The sequence below is a fragment of the Tamandua tetradactyla genome, chromosome 3 (genome assembly GCF_023851605.1).
Source record: "Tamandua tetradactyla isolate mTamTet1 chromosome 3, mTamTet1.pri, whole genome shotgun sequence".
NCBI classification, from domain to species: Eukaryota; Metazoa; Chordata; class Mammalia; order Pilosa; family Myrmecophagidae; genus Tamandua; species Tamandua tetradactyla.
In genome coordinates this window covers 180,860,572-180,883,501 of record NC_135329.1, presented here as the reverse complement: position 1 = coordinate 180,883,501, position 22,930 = coordinate 180,860,572, and the positions used below count along the sequence as shown (strand labels likewise).

At 36.5% G+C, this 22,930-nt stretch overlaps 1 protein-coding gene across 19 annotated transcripts in view; it reads right to left on the bottom strand.

The window, feature by feature from the left end:
* Window positions 1-22,930, bottom strand: part of PARD3B (par-3 family cell polarity regulator beta) — a 1,143,268-nt gene that overhangs the window by 55,374 nt on the left and 1,064,964 nt on the right. For all 19 annotated transcript variants that reach the window (XM_077154793.1, XM_077154795.1, XM_077154796.1 and 16 more), the window contains one exon: window positions 1,706-1,785. In XM_077154793.1, coding sequence (XP_077010908.1) covers window positions 1,706-1,785 — 80 coding nt within the window. The remainder of the gene's footprint in view (window positions 1-1,705; window positions 1,786-22,930) is intronic.

Here is a 22,930-nt window from a genome sequence, read left to right as displayed (position 1 = left end):
TGACTGAGCATTTCAGAGATTACTAATAGAAATAAATAGGAGTTGGAAATTTGGAGGAATTTATTTAATAATTACTAAGCTAAGCACATGCTGCACTGCCATGAGAAGTGGCTTTACTTGCCTCCTTCACTAGACTGTATGGTCCCTAAGCAGGATGGGGACTGGGTCTCTAGTCTCTGTATTCCAGGACCTGATAACTCATAGGTGATTGATAGATAAATGGACGTGAATGAATGGGTGAAACTTGCAGAATTCTAAATGCTGTCTCTGTGCTTTTAATTTGTACAAAAATACTCATTTCCGCAGTCTGAGTGCATGTTGGCCAGGAAGACAAACTGCTTCCAGGTTGTTGTTTTTTTCCCCCTTCATAAGAACATGCTACTTTCCATCTGCTTTAACCACAACTTCCATATACTTCAACACTGAAAGCAGGAAATCCTATATTTAAAATGAATGTTGGAAACTACTTCTCTTCTTTTAATGAAAACAAGTTACTGGGCCAGGGAAAAATAAAGAGAGGAAAAAAGGGGCAAGAACAAATTATTCACGAAATAGCATTATTATGCAAGAAGAACACAGGGACATCAGATAAAATGCAGTTGTACAGAAGCTTTAAAAATACTGTATATGTTGAGTATCTTATCCAATCAGTGCTAAAAATTGGTTCTCTGCTAGATTTGAGATTTTATTCCTTTTGAAAATCAACAGACTATTTATAAGAGCAGATAGTACTCAGACTACAGCCTTTTAACGTTCAGGATGTTATTTTTTTGTAAATTCACAGCAGGTAGCCCACATGTAACTCAAAAGAGGAGCTCCATGGCTGAGTTAGTGGGTGAACACTCAGTTGTGATGATGAAGCAGCTCTCCCTTCCTCTTTAAAAGGAGATATTCTGTAGCATTTCAGGTTTTTTTTTTTTTTTTTGGCTGGTATTTCTTTGTTTTTTCTTTTTTCTAACTTACTAATTCTCACACATGCAACTCTTCTACCTCCCAGAGAGGCTGGATTGTAATCTTGGAACGATTTCCTCTTTGTCATGTGCTACTGATAGTATACTAAAATTATTCTTCAGCTTACAGATAAGCACAAACCTTTGAGAATTGTATCTCATTTTCAGAGGTGTCTAGTTACAGCATAAGTGGCTCATGTTAGGCCAGAATTGCCAAGCAAACTTTTCCCACGCAGTTGTCTCTTTCCCCCGACTGCATCTGTGCCTCTCAGCAAGTCTTGCTTATTGCCTCGAGAACATGGTCAGATTTTAAATCAAGCAAAGAACACCTTCCCAGGTTCACGTTTCCCTCCTGCTTTCTAACACCCACACGATGCTCCAAGGTTAAGGTTGGACCGCCCTTATTCATGGCTAACTCCTAGGACAGAGGATTTACTATTTTATTGTCTCTAAGTGTGGTGTGAGATGTTTGATACCATTTTTATAGCAATGGCTTAGAATTTCCATTCAGTATCCAATATTCTTGCTGACATGTTCAATTGCAATGATATACTCTTTTCTTCCCTTAAAAAATAACCCACAGTGTTTCAATTATTAGCACGGTTGTGAAGATGGCACTAGGGCTGCAGCAGATGGCAGTGAGGCAAAATTATAGTACAGTCCCTATTTAAAAACCTGATTTCTGTTCCACGCAGAATTCTCTGAAGACTTCATTTGCAGATGAGCTGGTGGTGGTAGACCCCGAGCAATGTTACCTGGGCAAGGAGGCGTACTGTCTCTCCATCCCCTCGAAGCGGAGGTTGTGGGCATTCCCATCTGGACCCTTTCCAGACACCTGTGGAGAAAAAAAAGTAATTAGAGATGAAGATCTATTATATACCCTGGTTACTGACAATGCATCTCAAAATTATAATCAGCGCATAAATGCTGCTGCCGCCTGCCAAAAATCAACCATGGAAAAGTAAGAAGAACCCAGAATGGCTACAGGAATTGATGATCAAGTCACAAACACTGCATTTAACAACAAAGTCTCCTCATTCAGGAAAGGGTCATTATCAAACTGAATTCATGCCGGCGATGTTTGGTGGGCTATAAGATCATACACACACACACACACACATATATATATTTTCTTTTTAAATAGACTTTAATTTTCAGAACAGTTTTAGAGTAACAGAAAAATTGAGAAGATAGTATAGAGAGTTCCCATATATTCTGTACCCAGGTTTCCATACTATTAGCATCTTGCTTTAATGAGGCACATTTCTCACAATTAATAAGCCAATATTGACACATTATTATTAACCAAAGTCCACAGCCTATCCCGATTTCCTTAATTTTTATCTAATGTCTTTTTTCTGCTCCAGGATTCCATCCAGGATATGTTACATTTAGTCATCATGCTCCTTAGGCTCTGACAAGGACTACACACACACACAATATATATATATATATTGTGTGTGTGTGTATGTATGTGTGCAAAAGTGAATTTTTATTTAGAATGAGAAAAAAGTCTCAAAAAATTACTTGTGTTTTGGAGATTCAGACCCCTTTCTTCCGAGGTCTCTTTAGGGAATGCACTAGAAATGCTAACCTCGAAAGGCTTGTTGCTCCCAGGCCGGCTTTGCCACACCTGGAACATTTACAGGGACCCATGTAGGTGAGGGACCCTGAAGCTTACACTTCACTTGTTTCGGGTTAATCTGCTTTTGTTGCAACCCTAAATCAATTGTTTCTATTACTGTAATAATTATATTGTTTGTTATTTCAAAAATGGTTTCTATATTGGTTATTTTTAATTTTTAAAGAGCTTTATATCCTGTGGAAAGGCTTCATTCAAGTCATTCGCCCCGGCCATTTTAGCTTGTTACACCCAGAGATGTGGAAAGACCATAATTTTAAAAGCACCTTTTCCTTGAAATCTTTCTTTATTGACAGGGGTTGCTTACAACCTGCCCTCTACCCACGGCTTATGCAAAGCCCTCCCTGAATGCCCTGAATTCTCTGTGTTCCTTATGAACAACTGCATAGAAGTTATTAACTGTTTTCTTTCTAGTGCTGGCCCTTATTACTCCTTGTTCCTTCCTATGTACTTCCTGTGCTCACATCTCTTGAGGTCTCTTCCACCAGCTTCTGAGATCCTGAGGGGCAGTGATTGGCCCCAATAGGCTTTCAAACAGCGTGTTGGTTCCTTGAACGCAAGGACCGTTTATCAGACCTTTCTGTATCTATCACATGAACTAAAAACAGGATGAAGATTTAACAGATGGGTGGCATGCTATGTCAAAAATTATTTCATTCTTTACCATTTGTGTATGTATTTATGCTCTTCTTTATTAACACTGCAACATCATTAACTCAGGCACTCCATTAGAAATTAGCGAGCACCTACTGTATCCTAACATTATGCTGGGCCCTTGATACAAAGAGATGAAGACATCAATCCCTGTTCTCAGGGAGACAGGCCTGCAGACAATTATGGTGCAATGAGATCACTGCTTGAGTAGTAGGAGGAAGGAGGCAGTGTGTGCCTAAAGCATGGACACCAAAATCCACCTGGGAAAGCTGATGACAGCTTCATATAGGTGGTGAAGCTTCCTCTAACACTTGAATATCAATGACGAAGAGTTTTCGGGGGAAAAGGGTGTAAGAGAAGCATGAGAAGCGTTCTAAGCAGAGAGGACAAAAATGAAACAGCATGGAGGCATAAGAAAAGCATTGTGTTGATTCAGGGAATGTCAAGATCTTGGTAAGGTAGAAACAGATGGTATGAGGAAGAGATATTAGTAACAGTAGCTCTTCTGTGCTATTTATTACATTGGCTGCAATCATTACTAATGCTTTTGTAATTCAATAGCTATTCAGAACTTATTTTGTGTCAAGCACAAGGCTAAGTACTTTGCTTACATTATCCCAATCAATTCTCCTAGTAAACCTAGGAGGTAAGGATCACTCAAAATGGAACCTGAGTGATCCATTTTGCAGATGAGAAAACTAAGCAGTTGCCCAAGGTCGTACAGCAAACAAGTGGTAGAAATGAGGCAAGGATTATTTCTTGCCGACTCCAGAGTTCAACTTTGGGAGATATAGACACAGATAAGACTTTGGAGGAGCTCATGTACCATGCCAAGGAACTCGATTTTACCCTTAGGTAATGGTGAAGCCACTGTGAAGTAGCTTGGATGGCACCTTTTGGTGCTGCTGGCAGCAGAGGTAACTTCCTGATTGTGGCACCTCGCTAATCATGGTGGCTAATGTAGACGGTAATTGTGGGGCTTTGGGAGCCCAATGTTTCCTGATTATAGATCAACATTATAGATGCGGCAGCAGTAGATTCTGTAGTGTGGCTTCGGAAATCATTCTGAAAGCCCATCCTAGAACTTGTTTCTTTAGTCCTTCATATGATTGTATAAGCAATTACTATGGTATAATAAATAAATTCTTGCTAAAACTAGCTAGAGTGGATATTGTTCTCCGCAACTGAACAGAGTGACTCATATAAGGTCTGCAAAAAGTGTATGCTGGAATTTGCAGTGTGATGGTGCCAGGTGCTTTACTGAGATTTCAAGTGTATTGAAGGGAAGAGAAAGCCAGAATGTATGATGTGAAAAGTCGTTATGAGCTACTTTTATTCTCCTGTAGCCGTCAAGCTTCTCTATATAGTTTTCTAATAAGTAAATATCCACTGGTTGTACTCTCTTAGGCTATTATGCTCACAAAATGGGATTGTTATTTTCAAGTAAATAATCATTTGTTACTGTCTCTTAAGTAGAGTAACATGCTAAGAATGCTGAGATATAGAGACTAGAGAAAGTCTTCTTTCTCAAGGACCCACTTTTAGTCAATGGAAATGATGGGAATAAATCTATATTCCATTATTTAAAAATAGATCTAACTGCTTTTCCTCACTAAATGTCTATTGTGGAAAACTACCCAGACATGACCTCTATTAATATTTACAACATTTACAAATATATACATATTTTAATGGTATATAGAGTTTTCCCCAACTATTTTTTATTGGCATTTTCCTGTGTCATTAGATATATTTAAAAAACATGAATATTAATGGCTATGTCATATCCCATTTATAACTTATTTATCTAATCTCCTGTAGTTTGATCAATTTAAAATAACCCAATCAGAAATGGTGGCAATATAGATTATTGTATTGGTCATAAAGAATCTTGCAAATAGCTGTAAAAGGAATGTAGGAAATTGCAGATAGATGATTGCCAAAGAGAAGCTAATTATAAGAAGTTCTGGTTAGGTCCTTAGGAAGCCAGGCCACTTGAGGAGGGGGTGAGGGAAAAGAAATCAGGCTTATGCATTTATAGACTCATTTCTCATTTTGCTCAGTGTTCCACAAGACACAGGGCTGTTCCTGCTTAAAGAAATCCTTATTAGGTAATTTCCCTCATCACAAGAAAATAAGGTCAGTGGCTTTGATCCAATTAATTTTTTTAAAGAAGCCCTGTATCTCACTTCGTATAGTGCAGGCTCTTTTTTTTTTTTTTAATGTAATGACCTAAATATATATCTGATAGAAATAATCTTGACTTAAGTCATAACAAAAACCTAGTCTTTTTCACAACACTGTAATGTCAGAACTTAGGCCTGGGTTTTGAACATATTTATCTTTCTCTCACCGATACAACTCAGGAATCGAAACTTCAGAGAGCTTATTTAAAACAACTTGAAAAGCTCCTACCTTCATACCTCTTCCTATGTGGCATCCCTCTTTGGCTGAATTATGACAGCCTATCAGGAGGGCTCAGCCTAAGGGAGGAATGTTGAATTAAGATGCTTTTAGTCCATGGGAGTTCTCCCAATTTCATTCACTCAATGCCTGCTGATGGCTGGAATGTTAAGAGCCGTGTTAAAATAAAGCTATTAGTCTTTTCTCCACAAAAGCAAGGCGCTTGCTGCTTACATTCAGGGTTCCTTAAATTAGTATGTATTTCTAGACTGGCATTGCTAGAATCAGCAGTTTCATAAAGCAATATACTAAAGAGGCCATTTAACCCCCCTATTTCCCCCACTTGCAGATTAATGGCAGAGGGGAAGATTTAATGCCCTTTCAAACATTTTTAACAATTCATTAAAAATAAAAGAATAAATCATACAAGATTTTCTGCAAATGTCTGAGGATAAAATATGAAACAATTCGAAATTAACATGTTTTCCAGTTTTTACAGGTTAGCATACATTTTTTCCAAAGTTGTAATTTATGTCCCATAAGTCAGTTTTCCAAGGAAGTTTAAAAGTTGCTGTGGTGGAAAGGCTGTGGCAAAGTTACAGTACAGCTTATTCACCTATACTTAACATCCTCATTTGTATCTTACTCAGGCTAGTACCCCAAAATGAGTAGACATATCAAGTTAAGATGCAAAAATATAAAAATTTAGATGCCATTTTTGGAAATTGCATTTCAAGTTGGTATCATGACATATTTTTGAGCCATTTCCCAAGTTTCCTTTTGAATACATGGCTTTAACCTAGCCACAGGTTTGGCTGGAAGATTTTTATAGAGAATCCACACAATGAAAATTTCCAAAAAAAGTTACAAACTTAGTTGTGGGCACATTTAATATTATGACATACTGCCAAAATGCTCCATATTTGGAGGGAGACTAAGGGCACTACTCCATTTAAACAAAAATAAACCAAATCAAAATAGGTTGTTTAATTATTTCTCTTTGGCAATGAGAGAGAAGTCTATCAAGCTTGAGACAGATATTTATAAGTAGGCTATCGAGAGAGGCAAAAATACACACACTCATTCAAACCATTATTTCTGAAGTGTTTATTTTCTCTAATTTGATTTCAGTAATCTCATCAAATAACTGGATATTCAGCTGATAGGTTAATATAGAACATCTGCTAGATGTTAGAAAACACAGCAAATCAAAATATAAAAAAAAATAACTCGTACTTTTATATGATAAGTCTTTGAACCACTGTGCCTTCATTTCTCTCTTTTATAAAATGTCAGAGTTAAAACTTAAGACCTTTGTTTCCTGGAACTCTGGGTCTCTGTGTGATACCTGAGACTCAGAGTTAGAAGAGTTCAGCAGCTCTGAAAGTCAGCAACTGCTAAAGAGGCTGAAAAAGAGATGAGACTTCAATTAGAGATATGAATGACACTGATTTGGTGGGAAAGGGTGTCATTGACTGTGTTTTAAAACTTCAATGTCTGGGTGAGACCAAAGGAAGAGATGTTTATTTGATTCAAAATTTATATTGTCTGTAGCACACTATCTAATTTCACCTGTATGGTCAGTTTATGCAAACAACATAATTTCATGGAGCCTTGAATATGGAGTGAAAGTTGTTATTTTGTACAAGTTGAGGTAATACCCTTATATATCCCAGAGTAATTTGGGCAGGAAATTAAAAAATATATATTTGCAAAGTCCCCTTGAGGGACCGGGGAAAAAGGTGAAAATATTAAACTCCCCCCCCAGGAGAATTCGTGATATTTTTATAAGCATTAGGGACTACCAATTCAATATGCCAGGTCCTCAATCTTGACGATTGCCTTTATGAAACTTATTCCTACTTATAAGTATGCCCAAGAGTCACCTCCAGAGAACTCTTTGGTTGTTCAGATGTGGCCTCTTTCTCTAAGCCAACTCTGCAGATGAACTCATTATCCTCCCCACCCCTACATGAGACATGATTCCCAGGGGTGCAAATCTCTCTGGCAATGTGGAACATAACTCCCAGGGATGAGTCTGGCCCTGGGAAAGCCTTCTAGACCAAAACGGGGAAAAGAAATGATAACAGATAAAGTTTCAGTGGCTAAGAGATTTCAAAGAGTTGAGAGGTTATTCTGGAGGTTATTCTTATGCATTATATGGATATTCCTTTTTAGTTTTTACTGAATTAGAATAGCTCGGTTGAATGATTATATAGTATGTGAATATATCTCAATAATATTGCATTAAAAAAAGAATATCAAGAAGAAAATACTGAAAGTGTTGAATGGTAATCCAGTAGCCTTGATTCTTGAAGATGATTGTATAACTATATAGCTTTTACGGTGTGACCTCATGTTTGTGAAACCTTGTGACTGACACTCACTTTAGTGTATAGGCAACTGAGTAAGAAAATAAATAATAATAGTGGGGATAAGGGATATGGGTTCTTATTTGTTTATTTATTTGAAGTAATGAAAATGTCCTAAAATTGATTTTGGTGATGAATGTACAACTATATGGTGATACTGTGAACCACTGATTGCATACTTTGCATTATTATATGGAATGTGGATAAATCTCAATTAAACTGCATACAAAGGATGAGTAAAAAAAAACAAAACCTAAGACCTTGGGGTTCCTTCCAATATAGGAAAAATTATAAAATTTAACTTGCATATAGCTTCCCAACTTCCAAATTTACGTTAACCACTTATACCTGTGTGCAGGTACAGAATGATTATTATAAAGCTGAATAATGAGGACAGTCAAATCATCTACAGACATTTGAAATTACGAAGTATTTATCAGGATTTAAGAAGTAAATTTGCTAGTACCATACAAGTACTAGCTGAATGTACACTGAGCTACTGCCTCTTAATAACTTAAATTATCTTTCTTCTGATTGTCTTTGTGAAAATAAAATCAGACATCTCCTGCCCAGCTCTGTTTGTGTCTTGGCCTAAGAAACAGTTACCATAGAAACTATGATAGTGGATACAATTTTACAAATTTGGTTTCATCTATCAGATGCACTTTGTGAGTGTGTGTGCTTGGACGTGTGTGTGTGCTCGCCAATAAGCTTGAAGAGCAAAATCTGGCTCTTCGTCTTTAATTAAAGAGCGAGACGCCCTTCCTTATTTCCTTTCCCCCATCTGTCTACCTACAAATAGAGATACTGACATACTGGCTAAAATGGAAACTCATTCTTGAGGGAAGACAAGGGTCTAATGAAAAGATGAAAAAACGATATTAGGAAAAGCAGTCCCTAAGAAATCTATGTATGTTTATCTGTTCTGCATTTGCCAGGAGCAGAGTAAACAGGAATTTAGTGGAGTCTCAGTTAATTACCTAATCACTGGATAATAGTAACCCGTAGTCTTTGAATTTGGTTTCTAATTGTTTCTTGGATGTCTGTGAGTCATTCATTTCTCTGCTGCTTTATTTGATTTTATTCTGTGACAATGTTCTTAACTTATCCCCAAAGAAACAAAGTTGACCCTTAAATTGGATCCTAAATCTTAAAAATGATATAACAGTTTTTTCATATTATTTCTTAAGAATTCATACTATCTTTTTTTTAGCTGTTAATCCGATTAAGGAAATTCATTTACTAAAGCCTTCAGTATGTTTAAAATATACTGGAATACTCAATGTAAATATATGTACATATGTATTTTAAACTTTTCAGAATGCTTCCTTTTTCTCTTTCACTCAGCGGGCAATACCAGTCACTCCCATTTACAGTTACTAGAGAGAAAGGATTCTTTGAGACACACAATATTGGTTTCGTGAATTATTATCGATGTTACTGTTTCCATCACTGCCTTACCTCACTGGGGGGAAAGTGGAGCGCAGAGAGGGTTAAGTAACTTGTCTTTGGTCAAAGCCGCTCAATGGCATAGCTAGGATTTGAAGTGAGATCTGTCTGACCTCACTCACAACAGTAATGCTTTATACATTGGCAGGAATCATTACACATACTTTCACTCTATTTCCTAAACAAAGAACTAAGCCATAAGACCTGAGGTTTGAATGAATGCATGGGGGCAGTAGAATGGAATATGTGAAACTGTGATTATCTGGAAGCACTTTGAATGTGTTAAGGTATTATTGAAATCCAATTTTCCTAGCAATATTTGTTTCATATAGTTGGAAGCATTAATATGTGTGTGTATATAGACATAATTTTTTAGCATAGTAAAAGTAATTTTTAATAAAGAGTTATGCTTTAGAGAACAAATAAAAACTTGATTGTGTATAATTTTTTTCAGTTATCCATACCTGAGGTCAGTCTATTAAGTAGTTTACACAAGGCCCCATACTGTAAAGAGGGTGGGGACAATGGCTTCTTTATGCATTATTGTATTCTTAGGGCTAGTATATCACCTAGTCATTACTATTTATTGAGTTAATGAAACACCTATTCAGTGGCAGCTAACAGAAAGAAGTAATTCGCTTTTATAATATCTATCTTATTTTTTGAACCAAACCTATTATATAGTAGAAAATGCAACAGATTATCAACATATTTTCTAAGGAAATTTGGCATTTGTCTTACTAAGTTTGCCACTTTCAAGCTCCTTTGTTTATAGAACGCTGTTTTTTTCCCATTGCCTTAAAATAAAAATCACAGACCATTTTTGTAATTCAGATTTAAACTTGGATTTGGAATATAAATCAGCCATTAGGAATCTAATTCTGTAAATTGCTTACAGTATGGAAAGATTTCTATAAACTCAGAGCCATTGGAGGCTAGTAGGGAAGCCTTACCCTCTGTGATGAAACTACTGCACACTGAACACAACTGTTGTTGGTTTGAACGCCTATCTCAGTGTGTGGCACCTATTTGAATCACAAAGTTACCAGACTAATGCTACCATTAATGCTGAAATCAGACACATAGAAGCCCCAAATATTTATGTACTGAATTGTTTTGTGCCTAACTATATGTCAGCAGAATTCAAGTTACAGAAAGATGAACAAAGACAAGGTGAAGAGAAAGGAATTAAAGAGATGACATTCTAAAAATTGATATTTTTGTGTCAAAACCTTGTTAGAAAAGTCAAACACACATACACACACAGAACCTTTCACTGTTTTTCTACTACCTAGCAAATTAAGTTCAAATTCTTAGTCTGGCATTCAAGGCCTTCAATAACCAGCAGCAACCTAACTTTCCAGTTCTCTCTCTGCCTCTTTTCATATATGTTCAGTAATTCAATTGCTTTGGGCATTCTCTGGATCCCACTCATGCGTTTCTGTGCCTATGGCAGGATGCCCATGACATTAGTTTCTGCAGTCCTTCCTTGTGGTTAGGTTAGTGATTTAAACACAGCAAGAGCTCACTAAAGGTTGACTGAGTGAATGAATGAAGTGATGACAGTTGCTCTGATTGGTTGTATTCACCACTATAAAGGGACAAGAACAGGTGCAAGAAGCACTGGATAAGAAAAACAGATTCCATAGAAGGTGGTGAGAGCATTAACAGTGATAAATAGAGAAAGGAGCCTGGAAAAGGGGTGCAAACAGGGAAAAAGGAAAAAAAAACCCTGAGAAATAGACAAAAGTTGCAAAAGGGAACAGAAACTATGAAAACAAGCCAGGTCATTGCCATCTATTCTAATTCTTAGCGTACAGGTAATTCTTGTATAAAGTTTCTATTAACCAAACTCTTTGCTCAGTGAAAACACTCCATTCCTCTACCAGGCTAGGAAATACAGACTTTACTTTTCTGATTAGATGTATATATAACATCTTACTTTCAAAGCCTTTAAATGTATTTTAAGTCAACATTTAAAGTTGGATTTGATATAATCATTTAATTGGGCATTGATTCATCTTCACAGAACTCATTACTGAATTCTTCAATTTCACCAACATAATTTCCTTCCAAATTACCTTTTATCTAGATGCTGGAAGTCCAAGTGCTCTGAAAACTTAGCCAAAATAAAAAGCTTTCAGATTTCTAACGCTGGCTGGACACAAACCCACAGATGATTGTTGAAGAATAATGCATACTTGCCAACTGCCAGATACGATTGCTTTTTGCATAATTAATGTCATTCTTGCTGTTCGAGTACCATTTCCACCCTCTAATAATTTCCATTAATAGAGGAAGTTTCTGCAATAATTTTTGCATCCTGAAAAAACACTGTGGCTTCTATACACCTTTTAATCAAAATAATGACAACGGGTGAAAGGAGGATGGCTAGAGATATTACTGTAACCCTGGGTTACATTTGCTTTGTCATTGTTTTCAATCTACAAAAATTGTCCAAGGGTCTCACCGTGTTCACTGTTATTATGTCAATTAGACCTTGGTGCTTTGGTTTCAATAGAACTGAAGCATATAAATTTATATTAAGAGCAGAAAAATATAAAAAATGAGCATGTTGGACAATTCATCTACATAAAAATAAACGTGAATAAGGAGTATTTATTAAAAAGAAAAAAAAAGATGAGCAGATGCAAATATAAGCTCAGGTCCTATAAAATATGATAATTATATAATACTTTAAGCTTAAGCGGAAGTGATAGACCAGCTGCAAATCATACCCCCAAACCTGCCAATTCACACTGTTTTTATTATGCTCTTGCAAAATCAGGAACTCTGCTCAGGATATAAAATTATGCAAATATACAATGAGCAACAACAACAACAAAAGTCAGCTCAAGTTTTTCTATATTAGCCAGAAAATGAATGTAGCATGATGGTTTAGAAGCAGTTACATGCTGCGAGGGAGGATGCTGAGACTCTGGTTAATTAGGTTTCTAGGAACCCTCTCCCAGACTTCCTCTTATGTTTCCTCCATTCAGCTTATGCTGAATGTTGATACTACAACAAGGAAAGTTTGGGTACAAGGAGACCACTGCTGAGAGTCTCTCCCCACACTGTTCCTAAGTTACTTTGAAAATAGCAAAAGGCTACATCAAAGCCTTATGCTTTTCTGCCTAAGATGAATTTGAAGAAACTTCTCCTGAGTCACATCTAACTTTGCTCAGACTGCTCTGGGAAGTCAACCCAGTGGAGATCTGATGAGGCCATTTGAGCAGCAAGCACCTGTTCTGTGCAATGACCAGGGGGGAGGTTGTGGGGTTTGCATTTGGAGGCTGTGTTTGGTGAGCTGATTAAAAATTGAGAACCAGGTACCTAAATTATTGAGAAAATAATGCAGAAACTGTACTTGTGTATGAGTTTTGATAACACTGTTAAAATAAAAAGAAAAATACCCAACTGGTCATCAATTATGAATATTGTGTTGCCACTTGATGAAAAATCTGGTGGGCCCTCAGAACAGGACAGAGTCATCAGCAAGGCCTGGTGTGGGGCTTGGATGCTGATGGGCACCTGACCATGGGCTTGACCAGGGCTGTGTACACACCCTCTCTAAGGAGTCATTATCAAAACTTAAAATACCTATCTTTCTGTAAATAGTCCTTACAGTCTAGTTCCTATATACTTATAGAAACTGTGTTCATAAAGGGTTTTGCAATCATCAAAGTATGTTCTCATAACTCATCTGATCTGTAAAACAACTCTGGCCCAGAGAAGGGTAGGTGTCGTAAATTCCTTGCACAATGATTTTGCTCAAAGAGAGAAGCACGGCAGGGAAGAACTAAAGATTACCACCCTTTCTACAGTGCCCCTCCATTCTAATTGGAAACTGACTCACATGAAGAGTTTTTAAGGAGACACTGACAGGCTGAGGTCTCTGGCCTGTACCTGGTGTGGCATGGTGATTAGGAGCCCTACCTCTAGAACAGGCTCCCTGGGTTTGAAATTTGGTTCTATCCACTTACTGAACTTGAGAAAGTTCACTTCTGAGCCTCAGTTTTTCCACCTGTAAAATGGCATTAATAATAATATCTACCTTAGATGATAACTGTGAGGATTATATATGATGCATGTATAGCACATAGTACATGCTATACATATATCTTGTATAAATATATGCCCAATAAATTCTTTCTTTTTAATGTTCAAAAAAACTTATGTTTGGAATTTGCCAGCTGGACTCAGTTTAGATGATCCCATTTTGTTGGCAACATCCAAAGTGTCATGGCCAGGACCCAGTCAAACATTTGTCTTCTTCTTCTCTCCATGAGACCTGATCAGAGTGTTGACCTTGGCCAGTCAATGCATAGAGCTTCTTCACAGCCTGTTTGATCTGATGCCTGTTGGCCTTGGCATCCACAGTGAACACAAATGTGTTGTCATCTTCAACCTTCTTTATGGTTGACTCAGGGCTCAGGGGCATCTTGATGATGGAACAGTGGTTAAGCTTGTTTCTCCTGGAGGTGCTCTTCTGAGGACATTTGGGTTTTCTTCTGCGATGCAGTGTCTTGGGGTGGCAGAGTAGGGGTGAAGTGTGGATCTTTTTGTGTGTGTGTGGCTTTGGATGCTTTTCACTATTGACTTCCTGGTTTTCAAAGTCTTTGCTTTGGGAGGGGCAGTTCGACTTTGGGAGGGCAGGTGCTTCCTTCTTTGCTTTTAGCGCCATCTTTGTGAAAAGGCCCAATAAATTCTTAATTGTTACTTTATTGTTGTTGCTACTGCTGTTATATCGAACCTGATGTTTCTTTGGGTAAGGAAAACACCTGAAGAAAATTTCAGCCCTGCTCTGTAGAATCCATTTGATGTCTAAATGTCAGAACTAATGGAAACTTCAATGATACAATTTGAAGAATATTACTGGGAAAGAGAGGCGGGGAGACAAAAAAGGACAGAAAAAGAGAGAGAATACTTTCTCTTCAAAAAAGGCCCCCTTTATGCACTTAATATATACAAGATGAAGGGCTGCAAAGATATGACACAATTAAAAGGATGATTTACATATATATATATATATATATATACACATGCATATGTGTATGCGTGTGGGTGTGTGCATATGATTATTTTACTGATCTACATAGAAACACCCTAATACATAGGCTAAAGTAGAAATTCCTGAACAAGAATTCCAAGTCTTTCACAGCCTCCTGTTGTCATCATCGTTATTCTTCTCATCACCTTCATTTTTCCAGCCCCACTTCCTGTTACTTCACCTTATCTACCCTACAAGGGCTCTTCTCAACCACAGTCTTTCTCTAACACCTATGCACTCTCATGCTACCATACTTTGTTCAGGTGTTTCCTTTGCTCTTCTTTCCTAAAACCAGGTCCTCTGGGAAGCACTTTTGTGAGACCTACTTACTTCCTCTTTTCTGAGTGCTACCATATATCTTATTTTTTTCATTACAGCTCAACATGTAGTTGAAGGCTTGCAGAAGAATCATGCAGAAAATACAGCGTTCCCATATGTATCCAGTTGCACACAGTTTTCCCTATTATTAACACTTTGCAGTAGTGTGGTACCTTTGTCGCTGCTGATGAAACAGTATTATAATTATACCATTAACTAAAACTCACAATTTAAGTTAGAGTTCACCATTTGTGTTAAACAGTCCTATAGTTTTTATTGTTTTTTTCTAATAACACATAGACAACCTAAAATTTCCACTTTTAAACACATCCAAATATATAATTCAGTGATGTAAACTACATTTACAATGTTGTGCTCTTATCAACACCTCCCATTACCAAAACCTTTCTATCACCCTAAATAGAGACTCTGTACCAATTAAGCCATGACTACCCATTCCCTACCCCAACCCATGTCCTTGTAACCTAGTAAATCAGAAGTGGGATATAAAAATATAAGAACTACATAAATATCAAAGGAGTCATATACAATTTTTGCATAAACAGTTGTGCTTAGAATGAAGTTGTAATTGAATTCTGGTTTTAATCTTTTGGCAGATGGCTTGTGGGTTCAGCCAGGCTCTATAGCAATAGGTCAAGTGGAAACTAGGTAAAGTCCCCAGAATGATAGGGATATATTTTAGTTTCTGACTCTCTGAATTTGATTATTCTAATTATTTTAGAAGGATAATACAATATTTATCTTTTTGTGTCTGGCTTATTTCACTTGACATGATGTTTTCAAGATTCCTCCATGTTGTCAAAGGTATCAGGACTTCATTTCTTTTAATGGCTGAAAAATATTCCATTGTATGTATATACCACATGTTGTTTGTCCACTAGTCTGTTAATGGTCACTTGAGTTGTTTCAACCTTTTGGTAATTGTGAATTATGCTGTTAGGAGCATTGGTGTGTAAATATCTGTTCAAGTCCTTGCTTCAGTTCTTTTGGATTTATACTTAGAATTGGGATTGCCAGGACATTTTTTTTTTTTGGTCATATGGTTTTATAGTTAACTTTCTGAGGAATTATGAAACTGTTTTCCACAGTGGCTACACCAAATTACATTTGCACCAATTTACATTTCTACCATTTGTGAAAGTGTTTTTATTTCTTCACTTTCTCTACAACACTCGTAATTTTCTGTTTTCTCAATAGTAGCCATTATAGTGGGTATGAAATGCTATCTCATTCTGGTTTTGATTTGCATTGTCCTACTGGCTAATAATATTGAGCATCTTTTCATGTGCTTACTGGATATTTTTACATCTTCTTTGGAGAAATATCTATTCAAGTCTTGTGCCCAATTTTAGTTGGGTTGTATTTTATTGGAGTTGCAGGATTTCTTTATATTATCTGGATAGCAAACCTTTATCGGATGTGTGGTTTCTAAATATTTTCTCCTGTTATGTCTGTTGTCTTTTTACTTTCATGATGAAGTCCTTTTTGATGCACAAATGTTTCTAATTTTGATGGAGTAGCATTTATCTTATTTTTTCTTTTATTGCTCATGCTTTTGGTGTAAATTCTTAAGAAACCATTGCTAACAAAGTCCTAAAAATGCTTCCCTAATCTTTCTTCTAGGAGTTTTTATTCTTTTAGTTCTTATTTATAGGTCTTTGATTCATTTTGTGATAATTTTTTCATATGGTGTGAGACAGGGACCCACCTTCATTTTTGCTGCATACGGATATCCATTTTTATCAACACAGCTGTTGAAGAGACTATTCTTTTTCCATTGAGTGAACTTGGCAACCCTGTCAAACATTAACTGGCTATAGATTAGAGGGTTTACTTCTGGACTCTCAATTCAATTCCAATGGTCTATATGTCTGTTCTTGTACAAGTACAATGCTAGTTTGATTACTGCAGCTTTGTAACAAATTTTTAAATTGGTAAGTGTGAGTCCTCCAACTCTGTTCTTCTTTTCCAAGATGGTTTTGGCTATTTGGACCCTACCCTTCCATATAGATTTGGTGATTAGTTTTTCCACTTCAGCAAAGAAGACTGTTGGAATTTTGATTGGGATTGTAGTGAATCTGTACATTGCTTTGGGCAGAATTGACATCTTAACAATATTTAGTCTTCTGATCCATGAACATGGGATGACTTCCATTTACTTAGATCTCCTTTGATTTTTCTCTTAGCAATGTTCTGTAACTGTCCATGTACAAGTCCTTTACATCCTTGGTTAAATTTGTTCCTAGATAGTTGATTCTTTTAGTGGCAATTATAAATGGATTTTTTCTTGATTTTTTTCAGATTGTTCATTATCAGTGTATAGAAATACTACTGATTATTACTTGTTGATCTTGTACCCCACCAATTTGCTGAATTTGTTTATTAGCTCTAGTAGCTTTGTTGTAGATTTTCAGGATTTTCCATATATAGGGTCATGTTATCAGCAAATAGGGAAAGTTTCTACATCTTCCTTTCCTTTTAGGATAACTTTTATTTACTGCCTAATTGCTTTGGCTACAAATTTCAGTACAACATTGAATAACAATTGTACACCAATATGGTGACTGCAGTCTTGTTCCTGACCTTGGAAGGAAAGAGTTCAGCCTTTCACCATGATACGACATTATCATATTAAGGATATTTCTTTCTATTCTTGGTTTTCTGAGTGTTCTTATCAGGAAGTAGGGCTGAATTTTGTCAAATACCTTTTAATTGTGCCAATTGAGAAAATAATGTGTTCTCTTTTTTCTTTGAATAAAGTGTATTACATTGATTGATTTTTTCATGTTGAACCACCCTTATTTTGGAAAGGATTTTTGATCTCTGTTCATGAGAGATATTGAATTTTCTTGTGGTATCATTACCTTGCTTTGGTATTAGAGTGTGGCTGGACTCACAGAATAAATTGGGAAGTGTTTCTTTCTCTTCATTTTTGGGGAAGAGTTTGAGTAGTATTAGTGCTAATTCTTTTTGGAATGGGTGGCAGAATTCACCAAGGAAGCCATCTGGCCTTGGGCTTTTCTTGTTGGGAGATTTTGGATTAGTATTCAATTTCTTTACTTGTAATTGGTCTGTTGAGATATTCCATTTTTTCTTGAGTCGGTGTAGGTAGTTTCTGTGTTTGTAGGAATTTGCCCATTTCATCTTGGTTATCTAATTTTAGTTTTTCATAATATGTTCTTATAACCCTTTTTATTTCTGTGGGATCAGTAGTAACATCTCTCCTTTCATTTCTGATTTCAGTTATTTGTATGCTTTCTCTCTTTTTCTTTGTCTGCAAGCTAAAAGTCTTTTGATTACATTGATTTTTTTTTCAAAGAACTAACTCCTCATGGTTTCATTGACTCCCTCTATTATTTCTGATTCTCAGTTTCATTCTAATCTTTGTAATTTCCCTCTTTCTGCTGCTTTGGGTTTAGTTTGCTCTTCTTTGTCTAGATACTCCAGTGTGAGGTTATGATTATGATGTGAGATCTTTCTTCGTTTTTAATTGAAGCATTTTGAGCTTTGCATTTTCAAGTTTATTTGCCTCAAGATATTTCTCAATTCCCCTGTGATTTCTTCTTTGATCCATTGGTTGTTTAAATGTGCACTGATAATTTCCACATATTAATTTCCCAGTTCTCCTCCTGATATTGATTCCATTGTGGTCAGAAAAGATATATGTACGATTTCAACATTTTTTAATTTATTGAGATTTTTTTGTGTGTGACCTAATAAATAGTGCATCCTGGAGAACGACCCATGTGCACTGGAGAAAAATGTGTACTCTGCTGCTGTTGGGTGAAGTGCTCCTCTATATGTTTGTTACATCTAATTCATTTATGTTTTCATTCAAGTCTTCTATTTCCTTGCTGATATTTTGTTTAAATTTCTACTCATTATTGTAAGTAGTGTTTGGAAGTCTATTAATGTAGAACTGTACATTCCTTCTTCAAATCGAACAATATTTGCGTCATATTGGGGTTCTGCCTTAGGTGCATATATATTTATAATTGTTATGTCTTCCTGTTGAATTGACACTTTTAATAATATAGTGACCATTTTTGTTCCTCATAACACTTTTGGACTTAAGGTCCATTTTATCTGATCTAGTAGAGAGAACTGTTTTAGATTCCTCATGTTAAAGCAAATATGATGCAATGGGTTGGCTTAATGGGAATTTATTGGCTCACAGTTTTGATGCTAGGAGAAGTCAGTATGAAAGCAGCATCAAGGCAATGTTTTCTCCCTGATATTCTGGGGCTGGCTGTCAATGATACTTGGTCTTGTGTTCATCTGCCATATTAAAACAAACACAATAGTCTCTTCTGGCCTCTCCCTTATCTTGCAGGTTCTGTTGAATTTCAGCTTCTGGCTGCTCCCTCTTATCTCTCTCTCTCTCTCTCTCTGTGCCTGAATTTCATTCTGCTTATAAAGGAATTTAGTATTGGGAATAAGACCCAAACTGATTGATTTGGGCCACACATTAACTGAAATACCTCAACAAATTGTCCTACTTATAATGAGTTGACACATATAGGAGCGGGTTATGTTTAAGAACGTTTTGCTGGGGTACGCAGCTCCAAACCACCACAAAACCCAGTTTTCCTTTGGTTACCATTTGCATAGTATATTTCCATTCTTTTACTTCAACCTCCTTGTGTCTTTGAATTTAAGTTGAGTCTCTCAAAAACAGCATAGAGTTGGGTCATGCTTTTTTATCCATTCTGCCAATCTCTGTCATTTGAATGGAGATTTCTATCCATTTATATTTGAAGTAACTGCTGGACTGAATGATGGTGCATGACTCTTTTCTGTCATTTTGCTATTTGGTCGTTGTAAGCTTTATCCTTTTTTGTCCTTCAAGTCTTCTGTTAATGCCTACTTTCATATTCATTTTTATTTTTTTCATTGTACCACTTTGAGTCTTTTCTTATTTCTTTTCATTTATATGTTTCATATATTGTCTTTGTGGTTACTATGGCTCTTGAGAATAACATCCTGAATCTATAAAAATCATGTTTGATTTGAGACCAAATTAATTTCAATAGTATATACATACAATGTTCCTATAACCTTCCCTTTCCCTAAGTTTTTGTTTTATTTTTTATCTTTATACTTTGTATGTCCAAAGCCATACTTGCATTATTTTTTAAGCACTTTTTTTTTTTTTTTACTTTTTATACACTTTCATTTTAGAAACTATTAGAATTAAGAATGGAGCTGCATACCAAAAAACACTTTAAGATATAACTGACATTTATAATTACCCAAATGGTTCCTTCACTGGAAGTCTTTATTTCTTTATGCCACTTTGACCCACCTGTCTTCTCTTTCAGTTTGAAGAACTTCCTTTAGCATTGTTTGTAGTGCAGATCTAGTGTTGCTGAACTCCCTCAGCTTTTGTTTATCTAGGAATATCTTAATTTCATCCTCATTTTTGAAGGACAGTTCTTGGCAGATATAAAATTCTGGTTGGCAATTGTTTTCTTTGAGCATTTTACACATTTCATCCAACTGTCTTCTTACATCCATAGTTTCTGATGAGAAATTGGGATTTATTGGGATTTCCTTTGTACATAACAAATTGATTTTTTTCTTACAGTTTTTAGAACTATTCCCTGTCCTTGGCATTTGACAGTTTGACTAGTATGTGCTTGGACATGGTTCTCTTCAGGTTTACCTTGTTTGGAGTTCACTGGGCTTCTTGAATGTACATGAAATTCCCTCTGCCACTTTCTTTCTCTCTCTCCTACTTCTGGGACTCCAGAGGAGCATAAATTGGTATGCTTGATGGTGTCCCATGGATTTCTTAGGTTTTGCTCACTTTTCTCATTCTTCTCCTCAGCCAGAATCATTTCAATTCTTGTCTTCAAGATCACTAATTCTTTCTTCTGCCAGCTTTAATCTGCAGCTGGAACCCTCAAAGGAATTTTTCATTTCCTTTACTTGTGGATTTCAAGTCCAATATTTCACTTTGGTTCAATTTAAAATCTTCTCTTTATTGAGATTCTGATATTGTTCATTCATTGACACCATTCACTGATGTCATTTGTGTTTCCTTTATCTCCTTATGACTGTTAAGGATCATTTTTTAAAAAAATCTTTGTTGGTATGTCTAAATTTTGGTCTTCTTCATTAATGGTTTCTGTAGTTTTATCCAGTTCATTTGGGTGGGCCATTATTTCCCATTTCTTTGTTTGTCATGTAGTCTTTTTTTGTATACAACAGATTTTTAATATTTTAAAATGTAAATTCAGGGACTTATTCCCTGAGTTGTCTGTACCTTAAGTTTTTATCCAGATAGTGTTATGACAGGGATTTCCTGGAATGCTAGGAGCTAACAAAAATGAACTAAAACAAAAAACACCTTCCACTGTCTTTGAAAATTGGTTTTGCCTTGGCTGGTGCTCTCCTTCAGAGTTTAGCCCTTCTATCAATAAGATCAGCCCAAGAAAACGTGAAGTTCAGGGTCTGTGTTCATGACATGGACATAAGTACTTCTCCATTCATGGGAATTCCAATGCTCCCTCAATTCCCTATGAATTAGATGTTCTTTCCCTTTGGAGTGCTCTAGTGGATGACTTAACAGGTAGGTAATCATTTTCTACCAGACCCCTTAAACTTAGTTGTTTCTTACACTGCTTTAGCTATCTGTAAGCTGCTTCAGCCTACAGGGCAGCACATGGGAGCATGAGTTAGAGATGAGTTTCCTGGTTCAGTTTTTCAGGCTGCTACCTGATAGATTAGCACCAACATACAAGCACCACAGTATGCACATGGGGTTGCTCTGTTCTCTGAGAACAGGACCAGGATGCACTCTGGATGTCAGGGCTTGTTCCACACTGCACTGGAGAGAAGGGGGCGGGGAGTGTCAGCATGGGCACCATGAGCTTCTCCTATCACTTTTTTAAAGTGGTATTTTCTTGATTCATTACTTACCCAGTTACTGGAATCCTTCAATATTTCAGGAGTTCTGATGAACATAGATCTGCCAGTTTTTACTAGTTGGTGAAAATTTTGTCGGGGGACAGAACCCTGGAGCATCTAACACCACCTTGGTTGACTATAAGCCTACTGTGTATCTTTTTTTATATAATCAACTAAATTATTATAATTTTTCCCTCTATTTCTCCTGTTGGAACATGAGTGTTTTGAAGAAAAAGTAACCTGCTTTATTCATCCTTGTAACCCCTGTTGTCTGGCACATATTACATCTTCAGTAAATGCTGGATGATTAACTGAATGAACTATCAACCAAATGGGAAAAAAAAAAGTGTTCAAAGTGAAATGCTACACAGGCAAGAAGAGAAACACACAATATTAGACTTACCAGAAAGAAAAGACCTGGATTATCCTGGCTGGCCTATCTCAAGAGGCTATCAACAACTGAGTGCAATGTTCCAATTCATGTGGGAACATTAATTTCACTGAACGGAGTGAAGCCAAGACATGGTATTCAACATGATTTAGGTATTTCTGCAGTACAGATATGAAGTGTGTACTTTATTACAACATCATTGAACTGTTTGTGATCCAACATTAATACTGGGACCAGTGTGTGCACTCCTGGCGCCTGGACAGGGAGAGGAGGACAGCTGGATCCTATATCAGGGCAGGAATGGCCATGTACTTAGGCACAGAGGGAGTCTGTCTCTGTTTGCTATACTCAGCCATTTGCTAAAGAGCCTACCGTGGTCCATCAGTGGGTTTTACCAAATGAGGGTGATCCCCAGACTTATCGCTGCATTGTAGGGGAAGTCTCCCTTGTGTTTCCAATCTGAACAAAACCCTAGCTTTTTTGTCTAGGATATGCCCATCTAGTTGCAGTCCTTCCAGAGAAGCAAAGATACAGAATCTGAAGGAAAGCATAATATAGCAAGGGCCTGATAGGCAGGAAAAACAAAAGAAACATGAAACAAACCCTCTAAATCATTCTCCTAACAGAAGGAATAGAATCTCAACTTTTTTTTTTTTTTTGACAACTGAGAATTCGAAAAGGTTTTTGAGTGCCATTTAGTTTTCCATATTTAAGGAAAAATTGTTTAACTAATTACTTAAGTGTCTATTCATTATGCTCCAGTATATT